The sequence below is a fragment of the Pocillopora verrucosa genome, chromosome 7 (assembly GCF_036669915.1).
Source record: "Pocillopora verrucosa isolate sample1 chromosome 7, ASM3666991v2, whole genome shotgun sequence".
Taxonomy (NCBI): domain Eukaryota; kingdom Metazoa; phylum Cnidaria; class Anthozoa; order Scleractinia; family Pocilloporidae; genus Pocillopora; species Pocillopora verrucosa.
In genome coordinates this window covers 14,494,928-14,516,175 of record NC_089318.1, presented here as the reverse complement: position 1 = coordinate 14,516,175, position 21,248 = coordinate 14,494,928, and the positions used below count along the sequence as shown (strand labels likewise).

Genomic DNA, 21,248 nt, shown 5'->3' with positions numbered 1-21,248 from the left:
AAGTTACGCTTAGTGGCCGCCTCTGGTAGTCAAAATGGCGGCTGTATTCAGGAGATGTGTGTCCTGCCTGAACTTAGGAAAACCTTTAGTTTTAAGGAAGAGTGGAAATTTACCGAGTTTTTCAGGTTCTAACAAAGGTAAGATATTTTTTTCAGCATCATGAATTAAAAACATTTTATTTCGTCATCGAGTGTCAAATGATCGCACACATTTTCAAGGTTTTTCTAACCCCTTCGAATTTCAGTCACTTTACACAAAGTTGTTGAATTGGTCAGCTCTCCCTATAGATTTTGCGATTAACATTTTTTGAGCAAAGGAGGGATTTGTCTCAAAATCCATGAATCCACCAGACTTTTTATCTCACAAGCTGTGCTCATTTATCTTTATTATCATCTGTGATAAAAGATTCCTTTTCAGGGAGGTTTTGATTGTATTGATCTTACATCTTAGCATCCACATTGGAAACGTGTTCAGATCACATATCTCGACTGAACCTCAAAGAGTGCACCTTGATCATTTCAGTAACCAGGGTGGAAATTTCTCCAAGACAAAAAGTATAATTTTTGATGAAGGTACTAAGAATGAGGCATTCTTACAGATTCGCTGATGGTGAAAGGATTTATTTCAGCTCTGATGATACAAGGCCAAAAGCGTACTTATTCAAGCGGAAATTCAGGTACAGCGTTCTAACATTGAAGAATGTACATGTAATCTAGCCAGGGATGACAATTGCCAGAAATCTGAAAATGTGCAGATTTTGATGAAGTCCCCAGCCATCTTCCCTTCTCAGTCTCAAAGAGTATTATTTATGCGTCTTGCTGCACATGCAATAAAAAAAATATATATTTCTCTTGCCAGGGCATGGTATTGCATTAAGCTTATAACTTTACATTGCATGATTATTTCTCCAGTCTGAAAAGGATGTGATGTAACTTAAAACAACATCTCCATCATTGTGAGAAAAAATAATGTAACATGTGTTTTGTACTTTTACAAGGTCTTTAGTCAATTGATTTATTGAAATGACAAAGCACTTTACTGTACTGTTGTAATCTAACACTGATGACTATTTCAAAATCATTTTAGAGTATGATTTGTTGTGGGAGGCTGTAACTAGTGGTAGAGGAACAGGGAGACGGAAGAAGACAAATATTGTCAAAGGAATCGATCCAAAACTACTCAAGTATGGTAAGCTTAACAACATCTAAGATATTCCTTTTGGTGATAAATGTATCTTGATTTGAGACGGGGACACTGTTGAAGTATGGGTAAGGAACAGGAGGCAGGGGAGCTTTGCTTCTACTCCAGGATTCATCATGCAGGGTTGTTGCTAAGTGCCATCTGCCACCAAGATTTGCTGAGTGTGAAATATCAGGCCGAATTTGTGGATGTCATTATTGCTCAATAAAGCACAACTGACATTTCTGAAGTTTGATATGAAACACTGTCATGCAATTGAAAATATTTAAATATATAAAACTATATGACCAAGTTCAGTGTTAATGACACTACTGACTGTAAAGTAATAGAAAAGACAGTTTATTTGGAGCTCTTGTTTCTTGTGACTTCTTCCTGCTTCTAGCATTCACAATTTTGTAAACAGGAAGCTCAGTAGCTTGGCATTTAAAGCACTGCATTAACTACTGTGAGTTGCACCAAGAGCTCTCATTTTGAGGCACTATTTGACCCCCCTTGCTTGAAATTACAGCCAGCAGCCTAATTTCTTAGCAACAATCTTGTTCACATCTCCCTGATATGCTGGAATCTGTTTGTTTTAAAATAATTAATAAAAGTCAAATTCTTTAGTGTTCAAAATTGCATAAAAAAAAGAGGCTAAAAGATTTATTTCAGATCAAAATGTCAAGATTTGTCATAGTGCAGGTGTTTTTCTAAGGTCAGGTTCTTCACTTTCCCTACTTGCAATTGTCTTAAGTGAGAGACCCTTTTCCCTCTACCTCCCCTACTAAGCAGAATTTTGTCATCAAATTTCTTCCATTGTTAGAAGAACAATAAAATCTATCTATAATTATATATTTCAATGACTCTAGGGGTTACTATAAAGGTCTCATTTAAAATAGATGACCTGAAGTAAGTGGATTTTGGAAAGCTTATATTTGGATTGTCCTGCACAGAACAAAGTTCTAACCATTATCTGTAGATCACTACAATTGTACATCTCCTAAAAAAGTATTACAGGAATGACAAAAGTAAATTAATCATATCTCCAATGATTAGACAAGGCTGGCCTCAAGTGGAAAGGGTATAATGTTCCTATAAATGATGAGGTGGAACTGGACAGAGATGAAGAAGGAATTACAGAGAAACCAAAGAAGACTGGTGACAGAGGTTGGGCTGGAAAGGGCTGGCCAGGGAGAAAATGTGGAAACCCCTTTACTGCTGATGGAAGTGAGTTTGTGAATGACATTTCTAGAAATAATAGTACTTCAAATATTGCTCTCCACAGTTTAGAGCTTTTAGAATTTAACCCTTTGATCTGTAAGAGTGACTAGCATCTACAGCTGTGATTTCTCCCTAAAATATCACCTTGGAATCACCCATTAAGGACAGGAGAATAAGGGGAATGATCAGAAGATAGAAGTTCTTGGTTGTAAAACAAGTTCTCGTCATCACCACATAATAAAATGTACATGGGAAATAGTATGGAGAATGTACATGTTGATGTTAGGGTTGAAAGGGTTAATTTGCAATCAACCTTGTTGTAATGAAGTGATGTAATTTTGTCGTTCCTGGCACTTCACAACAACAGCATACTATTTTTTTGGTGTGTGTAATTCAGCAGACAAGGTATCGATTAACCACTCTTTTGTTCATTTCAAATTTGTTTCCAGGGGAATTGTCAGACTTCTCAACTGTATGCATTGAGGTACTGTTTATTTGTTTTCAGACATACTGTAAATGATATGTCACCTAAATTATAAATTCCAACCTCTGAAGGAAAAAAAATAAAAAAACTTCAAGCTTCTTTCCTGAAACACGAGAGAGATAAGGGAAAATAAATCATTATCAAGCCTAATTTTATGTGGTGGATCTTGATTAGAGACAGAATTAAGGGCACATATAAATGAAATGATTAATGTAAATTGTAGCAATTATAACCTGTCCTGCCTAGTAAGTGCACAATTCCATAGAAAATCATTATGAAAACTGACAGAGCTGGACAGGTCACATGTATCATGTTAGTTGGTCTGGAAGAATTACAGGATGGCTTTAAACAGACTCCTTTTCATGCTTCAGCTAAGGAGGCAACAACGGTAACACGGGCAATGTTTTCTCACAAGAATGGCTTGTTATTGGAAGGAGATGAGCAGTTAAACATAAGCAAGGATTTCTTTAGTTCCAAGGAATCTTTTTGCTTGTTATTTTTAATCAAACCTAGGGCTCTGTAACTGAAGAAAAGCAGTGACCTCAGCAAGTACAAACTATGTAGGCAATGTTAAAGCTTAGAAATTGAAAAGACTGAAAAGAATTATCTATCAGAAACATACATTTACTTGAAATTAATATTTTAGTTGCGGAGAGTGAGCAACACAACTTCTAATGGAAGGAAGAAAAGTCTGCGTGCCTTGGTAGTCGCTGGGAACAAAAATGGGCTGGCAGGTACATGGCGTATTTTAGACAAGAAATACAGTATGCACTTTGAAACCACACCCAATTTTTGTGGGTCAATTTTAAAAAAAAGCCGGCTGGTTTTTTTCTTCTTCTTCTTTTGTTCTTACCATTCCTGGTTTATCTCCTTGATATCTACCCAGAGAGTGACAAGGATCTAATTTACTCCTTACAATGTCACCCCTTAGTCACTCTTGTAGGTCGCACAAGTAAAGGAAATAATCACCAATTGAAGAATCTCTTGAATGTTAAACAAATTCTCCTTGTCAGCACCTTAGGAAAATGCATGCAGAACATTATGGGGAATTTGCATACTAATCTTGTGGTGTAAAGCGTTAAACCATCCTCCATACGAAAAAAAAAAAAAAAATTTTTCTTCAGTCAAGTTGCATTGTGGGAGGTACATGTGGATTGAGAGAGAAATTGACATCAATATGCTAACTTGTGCATTGTGCACGTCCAGCTATTTGCATACTAAAGAACCTCGGTTTAAATGGTGAGGTTACTTTCTCCATCAATCAAATTCTACTCTTGCAACTAGCAGGTGATGAAAAAAAGGAAATTTCTTTTGGAGATGAGAGTTAAAAAATTGGTTGTCGATTTTGGCCTTAAAGCATCAGAACGGAGGGAGAGTGTGAGATAATAATAATAATGTACTTATAGACAGTTGCGGCGTAGTCTCCATATGAATACACTCTAATGGCCAGACTGTTTAAAGAATTGTATCAGGCTGTTAAACTAGCAAATACCAAAACTTTACAATACATGTAGCGCTTTGATCACCCAACGCCCAGTACAAGTGTTAGTAAAAGGTGAAATTTTTATCGTAATTTTTGCAGGTTTTGGTGTTGGGAGAGGAAAAGGTGCCCTGAGTGCAATAACTGAGGTATGGAAGGAAGGCATTCATGCTTCAGATATCTTCACCTGTGCCTTACTGTGGACGCTTTTAATTAGTAAAACCTACCTTCGTGAGGTTGAAGGTTTTGTTAAACAGTTCCCGTCTCCATTAGATGTTCCAATTTAAGGCGAAAACACAGTGCTATGTAATGAATGTTTTGATATGATATAAGTGTTATATAGTACAGGTATAGGTGTGTCAATCGTTATGGCAAGAGAACCTTTCAGTTTTGCGTAGATAACCTTTCAGTGTAAAATATGAGTTTCTATAGAAACTGTGGTGCTGCGTCGGTGGAAGAGTATAACAGGGTAAATTGGCCACCGCGAAGCTGAAGTTTCGAGCGTTAGCCCTTGGTCTCCGCTCTCGCCATCTTTGGTCATTTTTTTTGTTTTGTTTTTTTGCTTTTCACCTGAAACTTCTTAATTGAATGTATGACAAGAAAAAGAAATAATAAAATGTAAAAAGCAATTGACCATTTTCCACAGAGCAAATAGACCAAGCACTATCTGTCCAGATTAGGGCCGATGAAAAAATAGACAACAACAACAACAGCGAGGAAAAGACACTGATTTATAAAAAAAATTAATTTGTGGTACTTTTGAGTTTTGCATAAACTGACATTGTGTTAATTTCGTCCTTGTTCTTTTACCAGGCAAAGAACAGAGCTGTGAACTATCTTTACCATTTTGAACGCTGCGACAACCACACAAGTAAGTTTTCGCCTCCATCGAAACCCTAAACAGTTCCGACGTAAATGTATCTTTGATTGGTCACCTTTTTAAACAGATTTTGCGCAACAAATTGAGGGTACCTCAAGATGTAAAAGATACTGATTGCGTTCCACTCAAACCTTTGCAAATGGAGCCGTCCAGTTGGGGGACACTTCTCACAAGTAGAAATAGCTTTCGAGCAGGCTCTATTTATTAGCGCTGCAAGGCGCACGCGTTTCTCTGCGTGCGGGAAGATGTCAGACGAGTCAAGGAGAGGTTTGCCGGGAAATTTATCGCTACTAATCCCTTCCAGACTTCTCGCCGACTAGTGCTTAAGGCTTACACTTTCACACTTGTGAAGAAACGTCCGTGCTGAAGCGCATATAATAAGGACCTGCACGGAAGCTAAAGCAGACACGATGTTATGTTCCTAGCACCTTGGAAAGACAAACAACAACAATAACAACAACAACAACAAAAACAGATTAATTAATAATCATATCGTCCTGACTGTGGTGTGCTGTAATTTAACGTTTTCCTTTGACCTTCGTTGCAGTTTTTCATGACATGGAAACGAAGTATCACTGCACGAAAATCAACTTTTTCAGAAAGCCACGAGGTATCGTACAACTTAGTTTGGAAACCTAAATATTTTACTCCTTAAGATCTTGGTGCTCTTTTCTCTAACGTTGCTGTGTAAATAATATTGTATCAGAGTACAGTGTGCGCGTATGCCTTTTTGATTCTCCTATTCAGTAAAATTTCTTTTTTGACGGACATAGTGAAAAGTAGAGAGAGCAGGTTGGCTGGTTGGTTGGGGGGGGGGGGGTGTTGGGGGATTTATTACTTTAGATTGTTTAAAAATTGCTGACCGGAATGCCCTCCAAAATACACAAAATGGCATTTGAGCGTCTCTAGATTAACGAGGTTACCTATTCTTGTTTGTTGGCGCTTTTTTTTTTGTTTGTTTATTGTTCGCCTTTGTTTTGTGCTCATGAGAAATGAAATTAAACGGACATCCTCTTTTAATGGCAATAGTGGCTCAGCGTCTTTCAAATATTTCTCATCGCCAACAAGCTTTCGCACTTAAAGGGATGAAAATATAAAGAGCTCTAGCTACAAACTGTAAAGGGGGAGGGATGGGGGGGGGGAAACGTGTATGACATTTAACTGACTTCTGAACGTGACATAGGTTTGCCTCCTCCTCTTACATTTTAATTCAATTTGTATGTCTCTCCAGGCTTCGGACTTCGCTGCCATCGAGCGATAAAAGAGATCGCAATACTCATCGGTATTGAAGACATGCGCTGTAAAGTGTACGGTGAGACGAACCCTATCAGCCTCGTTCGTGCGGTGTTCCAGGGACTGCTTAGTCAGGTAAATTTTTATCGGTGCGTAAGCCGTCGAGAATGAAAGGAACTTAGAGGGACCATCTAGTTGGAACGTTCAGTTTTTGAATGGCATTCGCTTGCTCAGCGGCAATGACCCTGGGGCATTAGTGCTGGTAGGACATTATTTTTGAAACAGTTTAAAGTGATCGTAAATTATTTTTCTCATTGACCAAATGCAACACAGGCTGGGGTTGGCCGTTGGTAAAGGTCTATATCCTGTACCAGGGCTTAGAGAGCGCGAAAAACCGCGAGAGTCAAGCAACGAAAAATTAACAAATAAATAATACTCAGCCAGGGATCGACCGAAACATCATCAAGGCGCTCGCTGACGGCTACCCGGTCTAACTTTTATTTAGATTTTTTATAATTATCATTATTATCAATGACCGTAATGATTATCATCATTTTTATCATAATCATATTTTGACGTTATCTCTGATCCATAACTGAACGTACTCGCGACAAGACTGATTGTATTTGATTAATCTATGTACAATATCGTTGCAGGAGACGCATCAGCAGCTTGCAGATCGCACGGGCTTTAATGTAGTGGAGTTCAGAGCTGAGTGTGGAAATAGGCCCATGATTGTGGCCTCACCAAGTGACGAGGCCCGAAACAAGGCTCTCAAAAAGAGATCTGAAAAAGCGGAGTACAACTTCAACGAGGTCTTCGATCCTTACAGAGGACTCCATCGACCTAAGAAAGTGGTTGACTTGTTTTAGTCTTTTGCATTTGGAATGATTCAGAACTAGTAATGCGTGTGCTCAGTGTACAGGGAACCCTTCGATTTTTGAAAATTTTAAAACTGACAAGAATTCCCTCGATTCAAGAGAAAAGAGCGTTGTATTCACTCTTACTGTGAGACTGAGAGAAAATTATTCTCAACAAATTTTACTTACATAGAAACGATACAGGGGGTTGTCGATTTAGGAGTGTAGGGGGAGAGCTAAGGAAGATGCTTGGGATAGGGGTTTCCACGGGTTGTGGAGCAAGTTAAGCAAATTGTCAAATCAAGAGGTCTTAGTTTGACTCTCGTTCTCCACTAAAGCCTCTTGATTTGACTGTGCCTTTGTTTGACTCCCAACCTCTCCCCCTCTTTCGAGCCCCGTCGACTCTGTTATCGTGTCCTTAATTTTCTCTTCCCTTATCTTAATCAAATAACTTTAGCTGATGAGGTTAGTTTCCCTCTAATAAAACAGGTCAAATTTTTAAAACATGTTCTTGTCTTTGTAACCGTATTATTTGGATTACTGTATCTCATCGAAGGAGAGAACTTATTCCTACAACGGAAAGCTGCCAAACTCTAGAACAAAAGTTTATACTTAAAATCGGCACTCTTGATCGCTACGGTATCAACGAACGCTCTTCATTCGGTATTCTCTTCCTCATTACAATATTCCCACCAATAGCGTAGCTCCAATTTCTGCATATAAACACTCAACTCGCAATTCCGCCGTTCACTCTTTCGAAAGGCAAACGTTCGAAACGTCACCTTTAAAAACTCTTTACGGTGGCCATTCTTCACGATCAACTCAGTTGATAAAATCGAATCATCTTGTTGTACTCCCAGTGTCCTATAACACGTAGCCCGTTCATTCATAAATCGACACATTGGGTTGATACTGACGGTATTCCGCGCTTTCTGTCTTCCTGTCCATGTGTTTGGTCTTCTCATAATTTCTTTTTGTTTTGTTTTGTTTTTTTGTTTTCCGTGGTACGGGTGATGGCATATTTGCAAGGAAGATATCACGTCTTCAATAGTCCATTTTACGGTTCTGTGCTTGGTTGCCAAGCCTTTGAATAGGAATGAGGCTAAGGGTGACCTCATTATGATACAAGCCTTGCTGCCTTTCAAATGCAAATTACTTTGCTATCATGCTAACTAGAAACCAGTCTCTATAACAACAAGGTCACCTTCAATGGAATGGAAGCTGCAAAATGAAATATTCGTCAACAAGAGATTATAGACAGCTCATAATAACTTGCCGTCAAGTAATTTCTCTCCGTTATTTGAGGGAAACATTTACTTTAAAACCTCTCGTTATCCCTACAATAACTTTACACCTTGATTTTTATTCAAGCATACCTAATCATCCTCTTAGTAACGGTCACTAAAATATCCCGTTGAGCTACTGAAAGTCGATTCTCGTGTCTCAGAACTTTGGTCAGGTAGATTGAATTATTTAGCAGTATGTTTAGATACGCATGCGTCAAGCTTATGATCACGTTAACAATTGCTAGACAGGTGTGCCAAGAATCGAGTGAATCAAAGACTGCATCAACATTAGATTTCTACACTACCATCATTTTTCTTAACTTAACGCATTCTCCGACAGATTATTCAATTCCTTGAGGGTTTTTTCTCCTGCCATGGTCCATCCTGCTCAGAGTTGGATTTTAACGGTTTTACTCTGTAACTGGATACCCTTGATAATTTATGCAAAAGGTGAGGCATAAAGTTTACCCCTTAATTCCAATTTATTTTATTTGCTACCGTCGAACATACAACAAACGACAAGTGAGATTCTTTTCCGAAGTGCAAAAAAGTCAGAAAGAGAAAAACTATAGCACACGTTTTTGAAATAATTTCATAACTAGAAAAAGAGTTATTTTTACATCAGTCCCAAACCATATCTTGTATGTTTAAGAAGTGATATCTGCTAAACTTTTCTGCGGCACCTGGTCAAAATATTGACCATTGCAGCTGTTAAATTTCTTGAGCAAACTTTGCCCGACTATTTACATTGACAATCCAGGAAAGAAATTCGCGAATGGAGCTTTTTCAATGGCATACATGGCCCCTATATTTAGAAAATTCACTTTAATGTTTAGGAAAATATCAAGGTCTAATCAAATTTTAATCTCGTTACAATGTGATGAAACTAAAAGTAATTATATGATGCAGAGCGCATTTAGTGAGTTAGATTACGGGGAAAGAACCATAACTGTGAAATTCTCAGTTTGCTAAATAAAATTCATTATTTTTAGAACAATTATCAAAGAAAAAATTAAATCATTCAAAGAATCTCGGAAAGCGCTCGACAGTTCACTAACACCATTTACTCGATTTTATTAAGATTACCCACGGTCTATTTTGTCAATTCAAGAGTGTATGGTTAATGTTGTGTCACAGATGGCGAGTTTTGATTGGTTATGAAAGCCTGACGAACTCAAACAGCTGTTGAGCATTCGAACGCATTTAAACAAAACCAATATCGAACAAAGAAAGATATCAATTTTTAAAGTTAAAAAAAAGGCCTCGGGCGTCAATTGGCTGAAACAGAACAATGCCAATAATATATGTATTGATTCGTACGCTTCCTTTTTTCTTCAGTGAAACATCCATCTGATCAAAATTAGAATAAAAAACTATAAGCAGAAAAATGAATTGATAAATGATGATATATAATTCAAATCATTACAGGACACGAGAAAGGAAATCAAATACACTTAATCACAATTAAAGTCTAAGAATAAGTTTTAAATTGATACAAAAGATAACCGAAATGAGTGACGACTTTACTCATTAGGAAACTGATGTATCATTTTCATAATCGATCAATGATATGCCTGAGTCGCTGAACAGAGCTCTCTTTTCTGTTTGATATCAATGACTGTCTCCTAAACGCCACAGGACTATATGAACCGCCTCTTCCCCCAATGGTTCGACAGAGAGTGATCCTCAAAGAAACGTTTCATTATCTACATGCACCTTCCATTGGAACACTTGCAGCACACGATGTTTTTGACTGCACCTTTGAATGCCTCAGCAATCCTCTATGTTCTTCTTTGAACCTGGCTTCCTCCAAAAGAGCCGACGGTACATTATTGTGTGAGTTCTTGTCTTCCGACAGATACAGAAATCCGAAGGAATACAGAAGAAACCAGAGTTCGCACCACTTATATTTTAAGGTTAGTTTTATTGTTGAGGTTGTTTCGTGGACATTCCTTTTTAAATTCCTAGTTCATTTCTATCATAGACATTAACAATGTAATTCAGTTAAATATACCAACACACCCTTTCAGTGTCGCTAATTTACTCCTCATTCAAGCTTTAGAAATCTTGTATTATTTGCGCTCTGAATATTTATTTCATTAATTTTGAAATTACTGGCGATCTTTACAATCTGATTGGCTCTCATCCGTGTGATTTATTAACGAGACCTTTCCTAGAAGACAAAAACCAATCAGATTTCAAGGCTAACCAATCAGATTAGAGAAAAATGAAAGACAACTTTTGTAACTTTTTATACAAATCAGCTTAGTACTGGATCAATAACATATTTGTACAGACTAAAAAAATCCTTATTTGATTGACTAAATTTTTGTGAGTTAATAATGGATGTGTCAAGTGGTAATTGAACTTCGTGACGTACGTTTCTGGTCTGAAATCGTAATCATGATTTTAAATCACTTGAACGATTTCAGACCAAATTGCACCCCACTCAATTCAATTGCAATTATTAATTATTTGATGTTTATATCGTTTCAGTCGCCTTGTTCATCGTATCCTTGTCAGAATGCAGGTGCTTGTGGGACAAACAATCGATATAATACCTTTGAATGCTTCTGTGAGAACGGTTTCACTGGAAAGTATTGCGAGAAAGGTAACACTGTTGAGCATATAAGTAATGAGTACATAACGATCTCACTTCCCACTAACTATAAGAATTTGACTAAATAAAACCCTATCTACATGCGAAGCTAAGCAATTAATTTGAATGTGATATTGTTAACCCAAAGGTGTGCTTTTGTAGTCAGGTTGCTTTTAACCAGTTTCCATCTGATGCAGCTGTTAACTTGTGATTTTTTTTTATTTTCTTAAAGCACTGAGGTCTTGTAAAGATATATATGACGCACACAAGTAAGTAGCGCGCGTTTTCATAATCATTACAGAAACGGCAAAAGTGAGGCAATTATCACAATGCCATACAATATCATCATCATTATCATAATTATAATTATTATCATGATCAGTACTATTAATTCTATTATTATTGCTATTACTGTCATTATCGATTTAATTATTACTCTTAGTGTTGCCAATGTAAGTTTGTATTACTTTAAAAACTCAGCGTCCGTGACAAGCTCAACGTGAGTCAGTTGGTCACTCTGATCATAAGCGAGAAACCGGTCTCTGTTCTTTGTCACATGGGAGACTTTGGATGTGGAGATGGAAGATGGACGCCGGTCATGAAGATTGACGGTAACAAGGTTTGAGTTTTTTTCATCTTTTTTTCTTTTCATCAAAAAATTTCCAAATCAATATGGCCAACATGTCAGAGTGCTTCCATCAAGACTCTGAGTCTGAATGATGAGAAACCTTCACCTAGTGAGTCGATCTGAAATTAAAGTAACGCTGAAATAAATTTAAATATTTCTTTTGAGAAGTAATAACCTAGCTTTTTCAAGAATCTCCGCAAATCAAGCTGCAATTTCCGAAAAATGAGCTTCTTTATAATCAGTGGTACGTTTACGTCAGTGAAAGTGACCCCGTTTCGACAATTTGAGCGAAACTCAATCGCAAGTTGCTGAAACGTCAGACTGTTTCTCTTGGGATACATCCCTTATTGTTGTGAGAATCACATCCTTTCAGATTAAAATAAAATAAACTGACGTGTACTACTCGATCATAGATCACATCTCATTAAGCCTCGAGATTCTGGACCGAAAAGATGAAACAATTCCTCCTGAGGGAGAGACTGGGTCAGAGAAATATTGATTCACCTGAAATTTCAACTTTACCCAACATTGTCAAGTGTGATTCCTTAACGCTTTCGATGATCCTTTTAAGGGTTTCGATCGGACGAAATGATCAACCGTATTTTTTTGAAACAAGATTAGATTACAATTTTAAAGTTTTGTATCTCTGAACAATGTAAAAAACACGAACGAATGAGTTCTCATTCTTATGCAGGACACCTTTCACTTTAGCAAACCTTACTGGACTGATGAAAACGAATACAATCCTTCTGGAGGGAAAACTGGGTTTGACCAACAGGAAACAAAGCTACCCACCAACTGGAATACATCCTTCTCCAAGATCTGTCTCGGTATGAAGTTCGACGAACAGCTCAGGTTCATTGTCATCAACAAGCAAGCTGACTCTCTGTACTCACTGATCGCTGATGGCAAGCATCGCAGAACATCACTGGGTCGTGAAACGTGGAAGACGTTACTTGGTGATCATGCCTCTTTACAGCTCAATTGTAATCAGGAAGGGTTCAATACTTAATGTTCTAATGACTTCACATCCGCAAGGATTGGCATTGTGACAAATAACGAAGAGCCCTGCAATTCGTGTAATTCCTGGCTTGGGTTTGGTACAAAAGGAAGGATATATAATATCAACACCTGTGGAAACGTGGCTATGCACGCAGCGGATAATGGAGACAAAGACATCAAAGCCATGGGTTACGTATTGGTTCAGTGAATGGAGTTTGGATAAGTAATCGGATTTGTCTTACAACGTTGTTGCGGTTATAAGGACATTCTTCTTTCAATTGAACCCCATTCACATCAGCAAAACATGTTTAGTTAAGACAGTTTAACTGTAAGAAATTTGGAGACTAAAGATAAGATTAGGTTTTCACCAACTTGTATTTTCAATGCTCTAAATTTGAAGTCGACAGACATTGGTTTAAGTAGCTTCTATGAAGAAACATTTAAACCGTGTTTAACTAAACAGCTATAGAACATGTTTAAGCTCTGGTGTGAAAGGGGTATTAGTTTATCATAGTTCATCATAGTTGATTGTAAAACTTTCAATTGTGCTTCTCTCGTCATGATTACTAAATAGTTATAGGAACGTGTGGAGTTCAAATCGGTCTGTTATCATACGATCGATTTACCAAATCGAACAACAGGGAAGTGGGAGTCTGATATGTTAATCACAAACATGATTACTGACTGCATCGGACGATACGAAGTCCTGTTACCAATTAATTATTACCATTGCAATTTCAGACAAGAAAAAAAAAATGTTTTCACAAAAAAAGGCGCATAATTCCAATCTTAAAACACTTAACCATTTGAACCTTTGCCAAATACACTCTAAAAAGCCCATGGAATCAGCTATCTCTGTAATTTGAATATTGTAATGGTTTCTATTTAGTCTAAGGAATGCATTTGAGTATACTCAATATGATTGGCCGATGTAATTGTCCAAGAAAAGGTGTCCAATTAAAACCTATCCGTTTACAACTCTTCATAATCATTTATGAAAAATAAGGCGGTTTATCCAGCAATCATATCCGAGGAAATGAATCGAGGTAGTTATAATTAATTAAGGATTATGCAAGGTCGTCAGAACTATAAGCACTCTGGGTATCTATTGCAGGGTGGCCAAGTGGTTAGGGGTGCTAAGCTAGTAATATGTTGGTCCCAGGTTCAAGCCTTCCACCCTGCTACTCACCTGATTTTTTCTCGGTTGCCCTATATTCAACTCTATGCCTGTACTTTGTATATAGTCACTGGTCTGCACAGGAGAGTTGAGTTTTTTAAGATTCTTTGTTTATTTACAATGTTTGTTTCCAATCGACTCGTATTGGTTTTGGGAGGCCCTTTTGGAGGAGTGGCTAATTAAGTACACTTACATAATTCTTTGTTCAACTAAGTTAGTTAAATTTAAGGGGCTGTGCTCACTAAATCTGTAAAAAGAAAAATGTAAAAAATTGAAATGTAACCATATTAGTCCAAATAGATACCTCTATTGTTAAGTTTTTATCTTTGGGCCATTCTTTTGAAATACTTGTCCTTACTGTACTTCGAGAAAACAAAACATTCCCTGGTAGAAGCTACAAGACATTGACAAAATTTTACAAAGAAAGGGAGCTTCCTTTGATGCGTTTTTCTTTATAAAGTATTTTGATGAATTGTCACTTTTTCTTGACAAAGAGTGAGTTCACAGGCACCTGGGTCGCTCTCTGGAGATCGTATAATAGACTCCTAAATAGTGCATTTAATTGTCTTCGCGAGAATCTTTGATGGTATAAAACCCATTGTCTGTATTTTTATTAGTTTCTTACACCCAAAAAAAACGCGTTCGAAATATATTAAGAGTTCATTCCCAATCACAGAGATAAGTTAGACAGAATTTGACGCAATCGAAGGGACGTGTTTAGTTTACAAAAGCAAGCATAAAAAGCTGGAGAGGCAAAAAGATATCGAAAGGGAAAATGTCTTCATATTAAGAGATAAAAACAAAGTCTTCACTTTGAAAACCCAATGAGCCAGGTTTCTATAGAAAACTCAATATCAAACGCTTCGGAAACAAGCGCTTTATCTTTTGGGTAACGGATGTCTGTGACCCACGAGATCCAGCCGTATATCTTTAATGAAAACCCGCATCTGTAAAAACTTTTAACCTTAAGTTGTTACCAAAAGTGTTGTGCTAGTATCAAGGTGCAAAGTTATTGTAGGGGAGTTGTATACGTTAGGCGCTAAACACAACTTCACTAATAACCGAAAGCTATTAATCAATATTTCGATGAATTTTTAGAAGGCAGAAGCTTTGTATTCATAGCACAATGCCTGTAATTTTTACCGACTGCGTTCTATCAATCGGAATACAAACGCAGCTGGATTGAAAACTTACGCATTAAATTTGGAAACCCCAAAATAGGTGTAAACTTAACAGTTGATGAAGAAGTTATTAGAATTGACAAAGAAAACTCCATGAACTTCACTTACATGGACGAGTTTTAAGAATACATAAATGCCGCCTATCAAAGAAATCAAAGTGAATTCAATAGGAATTACTGCGAGTCAGTGCATGCATTTTGACGAAACAAAAACATTGCAACGGTCTGATTTTGCTATAACGAGATCAAGAATAAACTGAGAGAGATTGATATATCTACACTTCATTATCATCAACGTTATTTTTCCACTTTTCCCCAGGAGTAACAAGTTGTAATGAAACCTATCACAAGAGCGTAAAATGAATATGAAATTACTTCTGACTTTACTTATGAACCATTACTTAATTTTGTTCGCACGCCATTGGTTTCAACGCTTCACGTGATTGGAAGTGTGATGGAAATGTCCTATCCAAAACCAATTCAAGTTGGTCAGCTTTTTGCAGTTGCTTGTATTTGTTCGCGAAAAACATCTAAGACTCCTCTCTCTCATCAAATGTAGCTTATTGTTTGTTCATCGCAATTCAGTGATTAATGATGGATATCGCGGAATGATCAACTAAATTCCTGCGAGGATCCAAAACAATGTTGGTTCTGAGCGACTGTTTTTTGTTAAAGGTGATGGCATATTTGCAAGGAAGATATCACATGTCTTCAATTCTATTCCATACCCTCTACATTAACTTTATACCTTGATTTTCATCCAAGCATACCTAATCATCGTCATAGTTACAGTAACTAAAACATCCCGTTAAACTACTGAATGTCGATTCTCGCGTCTCAGAGCTTTGATCAGGTTGATTGAATTATTTAGCAGAATGCTTAGATACGCATGCGTCAAGCTTCAGATCGCGCGAACAATTACTGAACAGGTGTGCCCGGCAAGAATCGCGTAAATCAGATACTGCAAAATATCAACATTAGATTTCTATTTTACCATTATTTTTCTTAACCCATCACTCTCTCGGACTGATTATTTAATTCCTTAAAAGTTTTTTCTCCTGCCATGGTCAATCTTGCCCAGCGTTGGATTTTAACGGTTTTACTTTGTAACTGGATACCCTTGGTAATTTGTGCGAAAGGTAAGACACCAATTTTATTCCTTGATTCCATATGTTATTTGCTACCGTCACACATGCAACAAACAACAAGTGAAATTATTTTCCGAAGTGCACAAAAAGTTAAAAAAAAGAAAAACCATAGCATACGTTTTTGTAATCATTACATCACCAGAAAAACTTTATTTTTACATTAGTCCCAAACCATATCTTGTATACTAAAGAAGTGGTGTCTGCCACACTTTTCTGCGGCACTTTAGCAAGATATTAACCAATTCAACTGAGAAATTTCTTGAGCAAATTTTGCCCGAATATGTACCTTGTCACTACAGAAAAAAAAATTTTGCGAATAGAGCTTACATGGCCCCTATATTAAGAAAATTCGCTTTATTGTTTAGGAAAATATCATGGTCTAATCAAATTTTAATATCGTTACATTGTAATGAAACTAAAAGTAATTATATCATGCAGAGCACATTAAGTGAGTTAGGTTACGGGGAGAGAACCAAAATTGTAATATTCTCAGTTTTCTATATAAAAGTTCATCATCTTTATGACAATTATCAAAGCTATAAATAATTCAAAGAATCTCGGAAAGTGCTGGATAGCTCACCAACACCATTTCTTCGATTCTTCTTAAGATTATCCACAGTCTATTTTGTCATTTCAAGAGTGTGTGGTAAATGTTGTCTTTCAGTTAGCGATTCTTGATTAGTAATGAAAGCCTGACGAACTCAAACAGCTGTTGAGCATTCGAACGCATTTAAACAAAACCAATATCGAACAAATAAAGATATCAATTTTAAAGTTTAAAAAGCTCTCGGCGTCAATTGGCTAGAGCAAAACAATGGCAATCATAAATGCATTGATTCTTACGCTTTCCTTTTTCTCCCTTGAAATATCCATCTGATCAAATTGGAATTAAAAAAAGTAAAAGCAGAGAAATGAATCTATAAATGATTATATATGATGTATGTATACACTTCTATCCCTTATTGCAATGATAGATTTGATAAGAAAGGAAATCAAATACACTTAATCACAATTCAAGTCTAAGAATAAGTATTTTTAACTGATATAAAAGAAAAGAGAGTGACGACTTTACTCATTAAGAAACTGGTGTATCAGTTTCATAATCGATCAGTGATACGCCTGAGGCTCTTAACAGAGCTTTTTTTTCTATTTTATATCACTGAACGTGTCCTAAAAGCCACAGAACTATATAAGCCGCCTGAAAGACAAACCGCCATATCTCTTCCCCCAATGGTTCGACAGAGAGTGATCCTCAAAGAAACGTTTCATTATCTACATGCACCTTCCATTGGAACACTTGCAGCACACGATGTTTTTGACTGCGCCTTTGAATGCCTCAGCAATCCTCTATGTTCTTCGTTGAACCTGGCTTCCTCCAATAGAGCCGATGGTACATTATGGTGTGAGTTGTTGTCTTCCGACAGATACAGAAATCCGAAAGAATACAGAAGAAACCAGAGTTCGCACCACTTATATTTTAAGGTTAGTTTTATTGTTGGGGTTGTTTCGTAGACACTCCTTTTCTATTTTTCTCGCTCATTTCTGTTATGGACATTAACAATGTAATTCAGTTAAATATACCTACACAACCTTAAAGTCTCACTAATTCATTCCTCCTTCAAGCTTTAGAAATCTTGTATTATTTGCGCTCTGAATATTTATGACATCAATTTATAAACTACGGGCGATCCTTTTAATCTGATTGGCTCTCATCGGTGTGATTTATTAAAGTAGCCTTTACTCAAACACAATAACCGATTCAACTTCAAAGTTTGCTTAAATTAACCAATCAGATTGGAGGAAAATGAAAGACATCTTTTACAACTTTTTAAAAAACAGCTTAGTACTGGATCATTAATATATTTGTACCGATTAAAAAATCCTATATTTAATCGAGTGAATTTTTGCGATATAATGATGTACGTATTGAGCGGTAATCAAACTTCGTATCGTGCAATTTTGGGCTGAAATCGTACTTATGATTTCAAATCAATCGAATGATCTCAAACTAATTGCACCCTACTCGGTTCAATCGCCATTTATTTATTACTTCATCTTTTTATCGCTTCAGTCGCCTTGCTCATCGTATCCTTGCCAGAATGCAGGCGCTTGTGAGACAAACTATAGATATAATACTTTTGAATGCTTCTGTGAGAATGGTTTCACTGGAGAATATTGCGAGAAAGGTAACACTGTTGAGCATATAAATAATGAATACATAATGATCTTACTTCCCACTAACGTTAGGACTTTGACTAAAAAAATCCTTAGCCACATGTGCAGCTAAGCAATTCATTTTAATGTGATATTGTTAACCCAAAGGTGTACTTTTGTAGTCAGGTTGCTTTTAACAAGTTTTCATCTGATACAGCTGCTAACTTATGAATTTTTTTATTTTCTTAAAGCATTGAGGTCTTGTAAAGAAATATATGACGCACACAAGTAAGTAGCTTGCGTTTCCATAATCATTACAGACACGGCTAAAGTGAGACAATTATCAGGATGCCATGCAACACATCATCATTATCATTATCGTTATCATTATCATTATCATGATCGTTACTACCAATTTTATCATTATTTCTATAATTGTCAGTATTAGTTTAATTATTACTATTAGTATTACTAATATAAGTTTTTATTGCTTTAAAAACTCAGTGTCCGTTACAGGCTTAACGTGAGTAACTTGACCACTCTGATCATAAACGAGAAACCAGTCTCTGTCCTTTGTCACATGGGAGATTTCGGATGTGGAGATGGAGGATGGACGCCGGTAATGAAGATTGACGGCAACAAGGTTTGGGTTTTTTTTCATTTTTTTTTCATAAAAAAATCAATATGGCCAACATATCAGAGTGCGTCCACCAAAACATGAATGATGAGAAACCTGCACCGAGTGAGTCGATCTGAATTTAAAGTAACGCTGACATAAATTTGATCATTTCGTTTTGAAAAGTTATAACCTAACTTTTTCAAGAATTTCCGCAAATCAAGCTGCACTTTGTCGAAAAATGTGAAAATCAGTGGTACATTTATGTCAGTGAAAAATGGTCAGCATTTCGACCATTGAGCGGAACTCCAACGTCGGATTCTTTCTCTTGGGACATATCCCTTATTGTATTGAGAATCAGATTCGTTCAGATTAGCACAAGTTAAACTCAAATACTTTACACGTGTAAGACTCGAGATTCTGGACCGAAATAATATGGAATAAATTCTCTTGGAGGAGTGACAGGGTCAGAGAAATATTGATTCACCTGAAATTTCAACTTTACCCAACATTATCAAGTGTGATTCCTTAACCATTTCAATAATCCTTTCAAGGGTTTCGATCAGACGAAATTATCAGCCGTATATCTTTGAAACAAGATTAGATTATAATTTTAGAATTTTGTATCTCTAAACAATGTGAAAAACACGAACGAATGAGTTCTCATTCTTATGCAGGACACCTTTCAATTTAGTAAATCTTATTGGACTGATGAAAACGAATACAACCCTTCTGGAGGGGAAACTGGGTTTGACCAACAGGAAACAAAGCTACCCACCTACTGGAACACATCCTTCTCCAAGATCTGTCTCGGTATGATGTTCGACCAGCAGCTCAGGTTCATTGTCATCTACAAGCAAGCTTACTCTCTGTATTCACTGATCGCTGACGGAAGATATCGCAATACATCCCTGGGTCGTGACACGTGGAAGAAATTACTTGGTGATCATGCCTCTTTACAGCTCAATTGTAATATGGAAGGGTTCAACGCAGTATGTCAAAATAGCGAGGCATCTGCAAGGATTGGCATTGTGACAAATAACGAAGATTCCTGCCATTCGTGTGACTCCGGGCTCGGGTTTGGCACAAAAGGAAGAATTGATGCCAAAAACACCTGTGGAAACCTAGCTATGCACGAGGCGGATAATGGAAACAAAGACATCAAAGCCATGGGTTACGTATTGGTTCAGTGAATGGAGTTTGGATGAGTAATCAGATTTGTCTTACAACGAAGTTGCGGTTATAAGGACATTCTTCTTTCACTTGAACCCCATTTTCTCTGAAAGAAACTCAGGGAAAGAGAACCGTGAAAAACTACATTTTTCATAGTATTAAGATGTCACCAACTAGTATTTTTAATGTCTTAAATTTGAAGTCAACAGATATTGGTTTACGTAGCTTCTATAAGAAAAAATTTAAACCTTATTTAACCAAACAGCTATAGTACATGTTTAAACTTTGGAGGGAAAGGAGCACTGGTAATTGACTGTAAGGCTTTAAATTGTGCTTCTCACGTCATGATTGCTAAATAGTTATAAGAGCGTGTGGAGTCCAAATCGGTCTCTTATCATACGATTGATTTACCAAATCGAAGAACAGGGAAGTGGGAGTCCGATATGTTAATCACAAGCACGATTACTTATTGCATCGGACGAAACGAAGTCCTGTTACCAATTAATTATTACCATTGCAATTTCAGACAAGGAAACAAAATGTTGTATGTAAAATGTTAATTGCCATGGTTACTTTACAGTGACACATTTGTGACTTAGGAATTACATTTTAGTATACTCAATGTGATTGGCTGAGTAACTGTCCAAGAAAAGGAGTCCAATTAGAACCAATTGTCCGTTTACAACTCTTCACGATAATTTATGAAAAATAAGGCGGTTTATCCACCAATCATATTCTAAGAAATTGGAATGGTTATAATTAATTGAGGATTATGCAAAAGTCGTCAGAAATAAAAGCACTCTTGGCATCTATTACAGGGTGGTCGAGTGGTAAGGGGTGCTGGGTTTGTCATAATTATGTTGGTCCCAGGTTGAAGCTTTCCACCCTGCTACTCACTGGATTTTTTCTCGATTGCCTTAAGTTGAATTATTTGCCTGCACTTTGTAT

The 21,248-nt window shown here is 36.8% G+C and overlaps 3 protein-coding genes and 1 pseudogene across 3 annotated transcripts in view; 3 read left to right on the top strand and 1 right to left on the bottom strand.

The window, feature by feature from the left end:
- The window catches only part of LOC131792380 (uncharacterized), a 273,486-nt gene that overhangs the window by 207,823 nt on the left and 44,415 nt on the right, over positions 1-21,248 (bottom strand). The window lies entirely within an intron of this gene.
- On the top strand, positions 26-7,823 carry LOC131792400 (small ribosomal subunit protein uS5m-like). The gene is made up of 11 exons (XM_059109768.2): positions 26-137; positions 599-676; positions 1,087-1,188; positions 2,236-2,406; positions 2,850-2,884; positions 3,531-3,618; positions 4,467-4,513; positions 5,178-5,235; positions 5,792-5,854; positions 6,476-6,612; positions 7,134-7,823. The coding sequence occupies exons 1-11, from the start codon at positions 35-37 to the stop codon at positions 7,347-7,349; spliced, it is 1,098 nt and encodes a 365-aa protein (XP_058965751.1). The 5' UTR covers positions 26-34; the 3' UTR covers positions 7,350-7,823.
- LOC131792372 (uncharacterized) lies at positions 8,957-13,060 on the top strand (annotated as a pseudogene).
- LOC131792371 (uncharacterized) lies at positions 17,588-20,464 on the top strand. The gene is made up of 5 exons (XM_059109742.2): positions 17,588-17,839; positions 18,429-18,543; positions 18,763-18,799; positions 19,016-19,154; positions 19,805-20,464. Exons 1-5 carry the CDS (start codon positions 17,588-17,590, stop codon positions 20,318-20,320), a joined length of 1,059 nt encoding a protein of 352 aa, XP_058965725.2. The 3' UTR covers positions 20,321-20,464.